The sequence below is a fragment of the Accipiter gentilis genome, chromosome 28 (assembly GCF_929443795.1).
Source record: "Accipiter gentilis chromosome 28, bAccGen1.1, whole genome shotgun sequence".
NCBI lineage: Eukaryota > Metazoa > Chordata > Aves > Accipitriformes > Accipitridae > Astur > Astur gentilis.
Window position 1 is genome coordinate 4,847,978 of NC_064907.1, and position 12,323 is coordinate 4,860,300.

At 42.0% G+C, this 12,323-nt stretch overlaps 1 protein-coding gene across 1 annotated transcript in view; it reads left to right on the forward strand.

Annotated features, from left to right (window-relative positions):
• The window catches only part of LOC126051804 (protein ELYS-like), a 38,700-nt gene that overhangs the window by 5,833 nt on the left and 20,544 nt on the right, over positions 1 to 12,323 (forward strand). The window contains exons 6-16 of the mRNA XM_049831496.1: positions 298 to 382; positions 2,455 to 2,605; positions 5,134 to 5,266; positions 5,354 to 5,535; positions 6,013 to 6,074; positions 6,990 to 7,118; positions 9,229 to 9,319; positions 9,407 to 9,496; positions 9,659 to 9,799; positions 10,585 to 10,689; positions 11,439 to 11,532. Coding sequence (XP_049687453.1) covers positions 298 to 382; positions 2,455 to 2,605; positions 5,134 to 5,266; positions 5,354 to 5,535; positions 6,013 to 6,074; positions 6,990 to 7,118; positions 9,229 to 9,319; positions 9,407 to 9,496; positions 9,659 to 9,799; positions 10,585 to 10,689; positions 11,439 to 11,532 — 1,263 coding nt within the window. The remainder of the gene's footprint in view (positions 1 to 297; positions 383 to 2,454; positions 2,606 to 5,133; positions 5,267 to 5,353; positions 5,536 to 6,012; positions 6,075 to 6,989; positions 7,119 to 9,228; positions 9,320 to 9,406; positions 9,497 to 9,658; positions 9,800 to 10,584; positions 10,690 to 11,438; positions 11,533 to 12,323) is intronic.

The following is a 12,323-nucleotide window of genomic DNA, read 5'->3' on the forward strand; positions in this document are numbered from 1 at the left end:
TCAGCTCAGCTGTTCACAGAGTGGCAGTCTTCTTAAGTTTGACTTTAAAGCAGCAATTTGTAGTCCATACAACATATTAAAGCTTTCAGATTGTGTGGTTAGCATTTGCCCCTGAAGCTGTTAGTGTCCAAATGTCCTCCTTGGTGTTATAGCGGCTACACATGACCAGTTATCTGATGGTTTGGGAAGTGGTGTTTTTCTTTTCAGCAAGAAAACACCAGTCTAGATCTAATAAAATGATAACAAGGCCTCTGAAGCAGCTTTGTAATCAAATGTCATAATTTCTACCTTTTTCAGTGAAGGTGACGTTGTGAGTTTACGTCTGTTGCAGTTAGCATTTGGTGACAGAAAACGCTTGGCCCCAGGACAAGTCATGTATGAGGTAAGGCGTGCATGTATGTGAAAAGATGAAAATAGTGATTTTGTCTATGTGAGTATCAGTTAAGTTGTCAGGGGTGATTTTTACCATCAAAATTCAGCGGTGACTGAAAACCCAATCTTTTGCTGAGTCTTCTTGGGCATGTTTTATACTGCTGCATCTCTTGTAGTGCTCTAAGCACTTGGGCAGGTCGACTGGAGAAAGATGCTTTAATCGTTCTCCAGTTTCACTTTTGAACTTCTGCTTTGCTTTATCCTCTTGTAAAAGTTATTTGTAGCTACAGTCTTAGCAGTGGCAAAGACAATACCTTGTCCTGTGTGCTGCTTTGGAAGAAAACCCAGACGTCGATAGCCATTCCTCACGTGGCTACTTTGTTCTGTCTCAAGGCTTTAATGTTAAAATGGGGGACCTTTTACTATTTGGCAATGCTTTGTCTCGGTCATCTTATTTTCCTGAATAAGGTGTGACGAGTGTCAGATTTCACCTCAGAGGGTTGAAATGTTTCAGCAGCTTTGAAAAATGGGTCTACTAAAAACTCCAGTTTTAAAAAAAGCACACAAAGTGATTAAATTATGTGGTTTGCGTTTGTGACCTGAGAAGGCTGTGGTGTCGTTAGTGTAAGACTTTTAACCCTCTACAGACGGTGCAACCAGTAATACATTCACAGGCTTCTAAGAGGTGTCAGGCACCAGTTTCTGGCTTTGAGATATTTTACTCCCCTGCTGTTCCTGCGTTCCTGTGATGAGCGTTGTGCAAGGTTGAAACAGGAACCAATCTCACAAGGTAGTTGAAGAGAGAACTAAACAGCTGGACCTCTGGGGGGAAAAGTCAGGTTCTTCAGCTAGCTTCCAGATGAGCCACTTAACACATGTAGCTTCATACCAAGTCTTGCTAACACCTACTGCCAAACCCCGCCCCAAACAACTCTCCCCCCCCCCCCCCCGGAAAAAAAACATAAAAGAAGCATTAGTACAGGATCTGTGTTCTACAGAGGACACTTGGAGTGTCGGAATACTTCCCTGTAGTCACAGATTGGTCAGTACTACGTGACTGTCTGCCTGCGTGACTGGCTGAGTCAAGTTTCTTGTCCGTCTTCCGTGGCAGAAAATTTCAGAGTTGTTCCCAGTTGCCAGGCCAAATTTGAGTAAAGGAGGAGGAATCTCCTGTTGACCCTTGTTCGTTGAAGAGGGTGCACAGAAGCTTGAAAGAAAGCTTGAAATCTAGTGCATCCAGGCACGGTCGTGGAGCGCACCTTTACGTTTGTCCTACGTGATGCTTGCAGGTGGATAGAGTATACAGCCTCCACTTCCACATCAGAGTCTGACGAGTGCATCTCATTTGAAAACTGTCTTCAGATTTTACGGGTCAATAAAGTCATTATTTAACATCTTCCATGCAGTGGAGTTCCTTAACTTAGATTTGCTTGCCCCAGTGGAGAGCTTAAAATACACTGTTTTGCTTCAGAAGTTGTCTTAGGCAGGAATGGTTTGATATCTTTTTTCCCTTCCCCTCAGCCCTAACTTTGGGAGGGACTGGCTCTTCCTAGATGAATAAAAGTTGAAATTTCTAGCGGTTAAAATTCATCTCTAAGAGGTTGATGGAGTTGTAGTACTTTATCCGACGAAAGGGTCTTTTGGCATGGTGGACCTGTTCAGGACATCTTTTATGATAAACTGTGTTTGGTGATTATTCCTTCTGCAATAAAAATGGGATTCTTTGCTTAGGCTTCATGCTAGTTTTTCGAAGAGATGGTTTAGATTTTTCCTATCTACTCTGCACATGTCTGTTATTTCCAAAGTTACTTGATAAAGTAGAATGAACTGTGCATACTTCAGAGCAAATTTTAGCTAGGGAAATGCTAAATTTTGAAAATGTGCAAAGCCCGTTACTATTTGACGCTTCATTCTCTTGCATGTCAGGTATAGTTTCTATTTGCCGTCAGAAATAAGCTCGTGGGAAATATACAGTACAATAGGCATATTATATTATACATATCCACATTCTTTCGTATTTAGCTGTAATGTATGTTTTTATCTCAAAATGACCTTTTCTCTCTCCTTTTATTTTTTCCCCAGGGTCTGGAATACTGTGTCGAAAGATACAGTTTAGGTCTCACAGGTGGAGTCTTTCCCTTGAGCGGGCGGGCCAGCGATATTAAATTACTTAGCTGTCAGACTGTAGAAAAACTTCCCAAATGTGTCGACGGAGAGGATAGCGTTAATGCAGGTTTGTTCTAATGTCCCTGTTTGGTTATTCTAAAATAAGTAGTTTTGGAATCTAAGCAATGAATGCTGTTCTGTACCCCAGTCTGTGAGTCTTGAATACCTTTACAGACTAGCTTGTTGGGCTTATTTAAAATGGGTGCTTAAGTTATATGGGACTTCTTCAAAGGAAAAAATAAGTTGTATTTTATGCTTGCTGACATGCTATAGCAATGTATGGTGGAGTCACCTGCATGATGCTTGCCAGTCGTTTTATTCCTCCAGCTGTCATCTTTGAACAATAAGATGATGCTCCCCATTGCTTAGGAGTGTTACCTGAATTTTTCTTTCCCTGTTCCAACCTATGTCTGCATCTGCATCCAGCTGGTGGCCGGTCACAAGTGGTGTTCCCCAGGGCTGGGTATTGGGGCCAGTTCTGTTTAATATCTCTGTCAATGATCTGGACGAGGGGATTGAGTGCACCCTCAGTAAGTTTGCAGATGACACCAAGTTGGGTGGGAGTGTTGATCTGCTTGAGGGTCTACAGAGGCTCTGTGGAGGGATCTGGACAGGCTGGCTCAATGGGCCAAGGCCAACTGTATGAGGTTCATCAAGGCTAAGTGCCAGGTCCTGCTCTTGGGTCACAAGAACCCCATGCAACACTACAGGCTTGGGAAGGAGTGGCTGGAAAGCTGCCTGGCTTTGGGCCCCTCGCTACAAGAAAGACATTGAGGTGCTGGAGTGCATCCAAAGAAGGGCAACAGAGCTGGTGAAGGGTCTGGAGAACAAGTCTTACGGGGGGCAGCTGAGGCAACTGGGGTTGTTTAGCCTGGAGAAGAGGAGGCTGAGGGGAGACCTTACCGCTCCCTACGAGTACCTGAAAGGAGGTTGTAGCGAGGTGTAGTGTTGGTCTCTTCTCCCAGGTAGCAAGTGATAGGACGAGAGGAAATGGCCTCAAGTTGCGCCTGGGGAGGTTCAGGTTGGATATTAGGAAAAATTTCTTCACTGACTGGGTTACGAAGCATTGGAACAGGCTGCCCGGGGGTGAGTCGCCATCCCTGGAGGTATGTAAAAGACAGGGAGACGTGGCGCTTAGGGACGTGGTTTGGTGGCGGACTTGGCAGTTGGGTTTAGGGTTGGGCTCAATGAGCATAAAGGTCTTTTCCAACCTAAGCAACTCTATGATTCTATGATCTGCCTGTCCATTTCTTCCTCTCTAAATCTAATAGGTTCCTACACCTGCAAGTTCTTAAAGCAATAGCTTTCCTTGTCCATATGCACAGTTAAAACTCCTACGACGTCTTTCATTATCTTGCAATAATTAAATGTCCATCTCTGGGTTTACAACTTCTCTTATGCTCTGACCATATTTTTGAGCCCGCTGCAGTGATAACTTTCATGGCCCTTTGTTTTGACTGCATTATTCACCTTCCCTCTCTTCTTACTGGCCTTTACTGATGTATGATGTTTACAAAGAAGACACTTGCATGATCTTTCTAGGCTACTTCTGTTTATCATCTTTGACTTAGTCCTGAAGCGGCAACTTGCATCTCTTTTGTGATGCCACCCTCTGTCAACAGTGTGTCCAAATCTAACAAAAACCCCTTTGGATTTTCTCCACTCGTGTCACGTTTCTGAGGAGAGTGCCTCCTAAAAGCTTGTTAAAAACAAACACACACCACCACTCCACCACACCCGACAAAAAAAAACGCAAACCAAAATAAGAACAACAAAGCCCCTTTCTGTCTCCTTTTTATGAAGCATGAGGCATGGAGAAATACCTGTAATTTCTCTGATGGTTTCTAATTAGCTCTTATTCAGAATCTGTTCAAGTGAAGTTCTAGGCACACAGGAGCTGCTGTTGGATGTGGGTTGAGGCTAGCAACGAAGCTGTCTTCTGAATTATGAAATTAATTGGTATCTTCAAAGGCACTTGCAGCAGCTACAAAACGGAAGCGGCACAGGTGTTCACAATGAAACGTAGTAAAGTGTGTGAGGATCCCTAAACGTAATGATGAATTCAGCAGAGAACAGAGAAACATTTTGCCAAACAAACTGTCGCCCCCTTCCTTACTCTACTAGGGTAAATGATATACCACATCCTTTGCTTCCATCTGGAGAATGCGTTCTCCCCAGAGAAGACAAACCATTCCACTTATTGAGAGAAGTGGAGTATAACATTGTGAATGTTTTATGTTAAAATCTTTATTCCAATTTCCCGTTTGTTGGGTTTGGGGTTTTTGTATTTGTTTTGTGTGATAATTGTGTTCGTTCATTCTGAATGTGCTGGAAAGGAGCTATTCTTAAAACCTGTAATTGAGTCCAATCTGGAAATTAGTAGTGCCTGCTGAGTGATACAAGAAGAGGGGGCAGTATGACTGAAACCTGTCACAGAGATGTTTGCTATTCCGTACATTTTTTTGTTATTCTCAGTGAGTGTTGTGCTTCGTGAGTGATATAACAGAATTAAGCCAAAATAGGAAGTGGTGTTTTAAACATATCAGCTATAGCGTTATTTTCTACAAACAAGAAACAATGTCTTGTCTTTTACAGTAGTATCGCCTGACACCAGTGTATCAATCTTCAGCTGGCAAGTGAATACATGTGGTCAGGGAAAACCATCTGCTTACTTGGGTGTATTTGACATTAATTGCTGGTATCATGCTCACATGCCAGATTCACTAAGGTATATTTTTATTAAGTTGTTTTCAATATCCCTACAAATCAATCATTTGAAAGTCGGTGTTTAGCTCATGCACTTGCTTGCTTTCAGGCCAGAAGAACTCCTTCATCATTGCCCCTATTTTGCGTTGTGGTCACTGGATACTGTAATAAGCATGACTTCTCCAAACCCCCTTTTGGATATTCTGGTACACGAGCGGAGTCTAAGTCGGGGAGTTCCTCTTTCTCATCCACTACCTGAGCAGTTTTTTCATCCAAGCTCCTACAATTTTGGTAGGTATTTCACTGCTTTTGATAGTGATAAGCTTAAAGTGAGGTCAAATGCCATTTATTGGTTCTCCTGTTCATTGTTTGTCACTCAAAACCCATCCGAAACCAAAAAGCCCCAAACCCTCACAAGCCCAACCCTTGATTACGTTGTACTAACAAGGTGTTTAATGCTGTGACACATACCTGACAGTCTGCTGAGGTTTGGGTTTTGGTGCTTTTGTAATGTAGCCTGTGAAGTGGTGATGGTCATCAAATGAAATGACGTTGAACTGAAGCTCAGAGCAGAGCACCTCGCTAGCACTAGAGATAAAATTTCTACACGCAGTAATTATTTTCAAAAAAAAAAGTTTGGAAGTGATCTGACGAAGAAAATGGGTACTCAGTTACAGCTTTCCAGATACTGCTATTTACAAAACGTAAACTGGTCATAAGCTAAGTGCGAGAGTATGGAAGGCTGTCAAACGTTCATTGTCTCTGCAGGTGGTACGTGCTTGCTGAACTCCGGAGTTGTTCATATGACTTGCATCGGCTTCCAGAAGGAGGTGATCTTTTACTGTATCTTTATTGAGAATGGCAAGAGATGAACCTTTCCTCTGTTTTCTATTGCACTGCTTTCAGTGTCGGAGATCATTTTATGCCCATCCTGCCCATCCACACGCATGACGGCAATTGTGTCCTGCCAGTTTTATGCAAATGGTAACATTTTAGGTCCACTCTTGGGACTGTAAAACTACCACTGTCTCCTGTTGAAGCACGCTGAGGGATTGAATGTCTAGAGCGGAATACAACGTTGCTGTTGTAGGAGCAAGAACAAAAATGTTGTGGAAGTTGGGGAAAGCTGTTACTTCTGCATTACCCATCAGTGGAACTGCGTCCATAGTCTTGAGTTAGGGTTTTGATGCCTGATTAACTTGAAAAAGGAGGGCAGAATGGAGAAAATGAAATATTACTTAACTGTTTGAGAAGAAATGATTATTTTTTTTTCTCCCGCACTTGGCCAAACTGAAACTTCCAAGCCACTGCACAGCTTGTGACAAATAATTTTGAATTAAATTTCAGCTCACTAAGTGTTTCCAACATAAATCGACTTGTGCACAAACAAGCACAGAAAGGGTCCTCCAAAGCGTGATTTGGAGTTGTGTGCTAGCTTTAGCTTATACAGAATATATTTTGTGTCAGTGTTCAGGGTCAAAAAAGGTCTGTGTATTGACAGAGAAGCTAGAGAATACTTAATTAAGCATTGCAAGGGCTGACCTTTTGTTTTACAGGATATTTTTTATAAATCGTAGCGGTTAGTTTGGCTGCCGTCTTTAAGACTCTACCTAGTAGTGCTTACCGATGCAAGCTTTCTAACAATTTAAGCGAACATTTGTATTATTTCTCTTAGCGATTATTCAGAACCTTAGTGACTGGATAACACTGCTGTCTTAATCCGTAGTTTTTGATTAATGTTTCAGGCCTTGAATTTTTTAAAGAAATGTGGTCCTTTAAGAAGTGAAGCCATTCATGATAGCTACAAGAGGTGTCTTGTAGCTGGCTTGCTGCCTCCAAGACGCGTTGATGTCCAGCCATCCAGTTTGAGTCAGGTGAGTGCGTATCAGGGAATCAAGGGGGAAATACATCCATCTTGTCTGACAGGGCTGTAGAGGCTACAAGACATGATAATCTGATTTTCCTATTATTCGCAAGTTGCATTGAAATGCAGGTGTTGACTTGAGTTAGCAGAAGTTACAGTATTCTTCAATCCAAACTACCGAGTTTGAGTGGGGGCAGCCCTAAGAGATCTGCGTTGAGAGACCCATCTCTTAATTCCGTGCCACAGATGGGCACAAGGAAGCGTGCAGGCAGTGCTGGTCATGCGCAACATAAAGCATCTTTCCCTCACAACAACCTTCACCCCATCGGTTTCTCAAAGCATTATGTTCATGCAGTAGCTGACTATGGGGGTGTCTCACTCGGATGCGAGCTGTTGCAAACATCAGCTTGCTGCACTAGACGTGATCACTTGCTTCCAAGGAATTGGGCTGTGGTAAACAATTACTCTTGTCAGCTCTGCCCGACAACTTCATCACCGCTCCCCCTCATCTTCCCTTCATCAGTAGGCTTTCCTGCAGCCTCTCAAAGCAGATCTTCACCTCTGTAGCCTCGTAGCCCAATTTACTCTGCTTAGAGTGCCCCCTTGTTGCTGCAACACCTGCATCGCCTTTATCTCATGACACCCACTATCTTCTCTCTGCTTTGTCCCCCCATAGGGACTCCACCCCCCTCGTCACAGGTTTTCCATTTGCAGTGCACCAACCTTTCTCTCTCATCTGAAGAGTTTCATGAGAGACGGAGCCTTTGTGATGAACAGCCCCTCTTCACCCAGGCAGGATCCAAGCTAAACGATTAGCTAGCTGGTCGTCACACAGTGGAGCCATTGGTAGGAAGGGGAGAGCGGTCTTCTCACTGCCCTCATCTTCCTGTCTACTGGATTGTTCACCAGATTTGTGGAAATGCGTTAAGGCAAATAACACTTCTGCACAGTGTGGTAGCTAAAATAAGTTTCTTGGCAAGCTGCCCTAGCCCACAGACTGCTTATTTTGCAAGCCTGACGTAGACTCTTGCATTCAAATGGGATGTTCTGATGTCAGCTCCGGTTTGGAAATAGCTTGGGAAATCAAGACGCGTTTTAAGAACCTTTGCTGAATTGTGGCCATATCATTCAGAGACTTGTTATGCATTTGAGCAGGGATTTCTTTTGAAAGTTACTAAAACAAATTTCAGAGTTAGGGTCAAGAAGCTGGGTTTGGAGTTTTGTTTGCCACCATAAGTAGTATCTGGTGTGTTTCCTCGTCTGAAACCCATTTTCAGAAAAAGATGGACATATCATATGTGTATTCTAATGGGTAGAAATTGCTTTGAATGTAATGATTTTGCCTAGAAGGGAAAGCTACTTTTGAATGTCTTTAAAAAAAACACATTAAAAAAAAAAACAAACAAAGAAAAAAACAAAAAGAAAAAAGTAAAATTTTATGAAGGCTCATTTCACCTGAAAGAAGTATCACAACACCAGCTGAAATTAGCTGCTACTTAATAATCGCACGTCTGTGCATAGCTGTGCATTATCCTGCTCAAGGATTACCACTGCATTATAATACAGTATTTGAGCAGCCTAAAATTTAAACCTATTAGAATTTAAATGTTTCACGTCTTTTTCTGTCATTTTAGAAAATGATAAAGTTTTGGGTGTCTGAACTGCTTCATGTCTTCAGAGTCTAGGAAGCTGCTTGACCTTAGCTTCACTGTTTCCGTGCAAGCGTTGCACCGTTGTCTTTGCTCTGTCCCCTTCACGCATTCCTGATGGCAAACTTCTATGTGCAAAATGCGTGACGGGTATTAGCAGAGGATGTTACCGGAAACAGTTAATTGGAACTCGGTAAACTGAGACTATGCTGCAGAGGCATGCAAATAAAGGTTAGAATCAGCCTTCAGTAAGTTGCAATGTTAGAGGAAGAGTTTAACGTGTTTCTCAGACCAACAAGCAGTGCAGCCTGTGGCTAGAGTCAAGAAAAGGAACGTGGAATTAGCTGTGTGTGTACTAGCGGACTGTGTGATGCCTGAATGAGTGTACAGTTAGAAACAAACGCTTGCTGTTGCTGGTTCAGATATTGAAAACATGTAAGATTCTCAGTTTATTTTGTCGGTTACGTTTAGGAGGAGCAGTTAGAAGCGGTATTGTCAGCTGCTGTCCAGACAGGTTCTTTAGAACTTCTGACTGGATGCATTAAACATTGGGCATCTGAAGGTAATATTTCTTACGTTGTTCTTATGTTATCTATTTTTCTAGTTTGCAATTGTCGATTCATTTCTTTTTTGTTTTCTTTTTTTAAAGCGCAGCCAAGTTCTGCTGCTAATTTACGGTTTGTTCTTGAGTGGACATGGAAGAAAGTGATCTATGCAAAAGATGAGTTTGACCAAATATGTGAGTACTAGTGTAGTCATTCTGCAAACATAAAATGGTTCTTTCTAATTGAGCTTATTCAGGAATGTGGCGGTATATGGTACTGCACGGGGTTCTTTAAGCGTACTTTGAAACTCTGAAATTGCTCTGCAGGCTAATGATGTAATATTTATTCTTGAAAAGGTGTTCCGCTGTTTGATGGCTCTCGCAACTTTGTTGACCCGCAGACGTTACAGTCTCTTCAGCACTGCCAGTTGCTTTTGAGCAACCTTAGCGTGGTCTTAACCCGTTTTCTAACAGAAGCACAAGAGCTTACTGGAAAAGGTTTGTAATCCTATCTATGACATCTTTGGTACGTTTTACTAAGATTTGGAATTATGCTTGAGTTGTAAGTGTGGAAAGATGAGCTTCTGTTGGTTTTGATGATTGGAAGACAGCCAAATTTAGCTGGGAGAAGGGGCTTAAATCTGAGAAGTTGGGACTACCACTTAATATGCGTTGATTTCAGGGAAATAGTTGGTTGTGGAGTTCATGCAAGTGGGTAGGGGAGGCTACATTCAGCAAGAAGCTGTGTAAGCAGCTGGGTGGAGATTCCAGCAACCGGATGTGGTAGCCCTGCAAATGATTCCTTTTAATTCTTAGCTAGCAATTTATAATTGCATGTGAATATTGTATTGCAAATTGCTAGAAAATACAAAGGAAGCACAAATGAGTAACTTGTGAAATAAGTTACTTGAGTTTCTGTAGCTTTTTATGTTATCACTTGTCCTTGGCATATTGAGGGGAAAAGAAGACTGTCCCTTTGCTACGGTAAAAATTCCCGCTATGTGAAAAACAAGTGTCTTATTCGTGAGTGTTTTTAATAGTTCCGGCTTTAGGGTTTTTTTCTTTTAACCTTTAGTGAATCTGGTTCTTTGTAGGGGTTGCTTTTTTGTTTTGGTGGTGAATGTGTTTTTTTTCTTCAAATAAGAAGGTGCTACAGAGCGCGAAATGCAAAGACCACGATTTCTACCGCATTGCTTTTACAATTTCTATTCGGGATGATGAAGGGGGTTTTGTAAAAATGAAAGGAACTGGATAACAAAAATCATCTTATGCCTTTTTTTCAGGTTTTGCTGACTTGACAAACAAGCAGGTGGTAACTGGCCTCCTTTCTTTGTATGCACGAGTGGTCATCTGGTTCTGTCGATCCAGTCTCCTTCCAGAGGGTTTAGGTAAGCATAACCTGTAATACATTTGTAACCGGGAGACTATCCAGTAAGTGATTCCAATGAACACATGCTTAGCCGTGTTTTTGTAAATGTTTTGCCAGTGCTGAAGTTCTGTTGGTGAAACGGAGATTCTCCTGTTTTTTTCAAATGCATAATGTAGAATAATGCAAGCAGTTTCTTTCTTGGATGTTCCTTAGAAAGAGCAATAAGCCTCTGACTTGAAGGAGTTGCTTGTGTCCACAGCTTGAAAGACTTGGGATTTTAAACAAATTACTGTTACACAACAAATACGGGAATGCTTGTTTTTACAGCAAAGGCATTACCTGCGTGTTTGGAACTTTTTATTCATTGCTTGAGGAAAAAATACACCTCAGCAAGACTTCTTTATTTGGGTGGATTATAAAGTCTATCGTCAGCCTTCATTGTCTCACAAATGCTCACAGGACATGTTTAAGAAACCATTCCCTTTGAGAATTGTCCTTTCGGTAGTGAGCTTGCGCTTACAGTACGTGTTCTGAATGCTACCTCAATTGTAAACTTGAAATGGCACTTGAGAGAAGAGGGAATTGAGTCTTGTGTCTTACCGCTCCTTTAGCAAAGGCAGAAAGAGGATTGGCTTCTTTCAAAGTTGGAGGCTTGCCTGTGTGCTTCTTGATGCTTAGCTCGTATGATCGTCTGTCTTTTTAGTCAAACGTTTCAGTTTCAAAATGTGATATTGCTTCTTTAACTTGCTTTTACTTTATTGCCTGTAGATGATGATGCGCGTTTGGGTAGACCTTTCTACAATTACCCTCTGATTCAGAGCTACTACACTGGTCATCGACAGAAACTTGAGCGTTTATCAAGGTAAGCCTTACAGGAGAACTCGAGAACACTTCCACTGTGAAATCAGAAGTGGCAGTGAGTGGCTTTGCTATCGACAGTTGGTATTTGCTCTTCACTTCAGCGATGCATGCGTTCTCTTGAACACAGAGGTTACTTTCCTGTGTTACAATATTTGTATATACCTCTGCTTAGTACCATTTGTTGGCATCCTTGTTTCTTGGTAGCGTACTTAATCCAGCGGCCAATCTGTATCATTTGGTACTACTGAAAAAGGTCATGTGTTCAGGATAGGGTCAGCGATCTCCCGTTCAGCAAAGCACGGCATTCACAGAACAGGTGCTTTGGACAGAGAAGAAAGCAAGTTTTAAAAACAAAACAAACCTCATCTCGTTTATTGACTAGTGAGCAAGGCTAATAACTGTATTGGCCTAATTCACAAGTACATTTGTGTGATTTAATGAGATAGAGTTCGATGTAGTTGGCACACCTAGCATTCTACTGGCTGTTGGATAAAAGTCACTTGCTGAACGTGAAGTCTCTTTGCTGCGCTAGCTCACTAGCATATAGGTGATATGCCCTGGATTAGACGATAATAGATTTTTCTTTGGAAATTGTGCTGAAAACTAAATAAAGAGCTAAAGAAGCTTAGGCTATGGCACTGCAAACAAGAAGAGGATGCTGCAAGATGAGTTAAGGTGCAAGCTGCGGTGTAGTAGCTATTGACTTTAAAGTTCATCTTACTTAGCTTACTTCTCAAGTAACTTACATACCGGCTCAGGTGTTCCTTAGAAGCATACAAGCTCCAGTGTGCT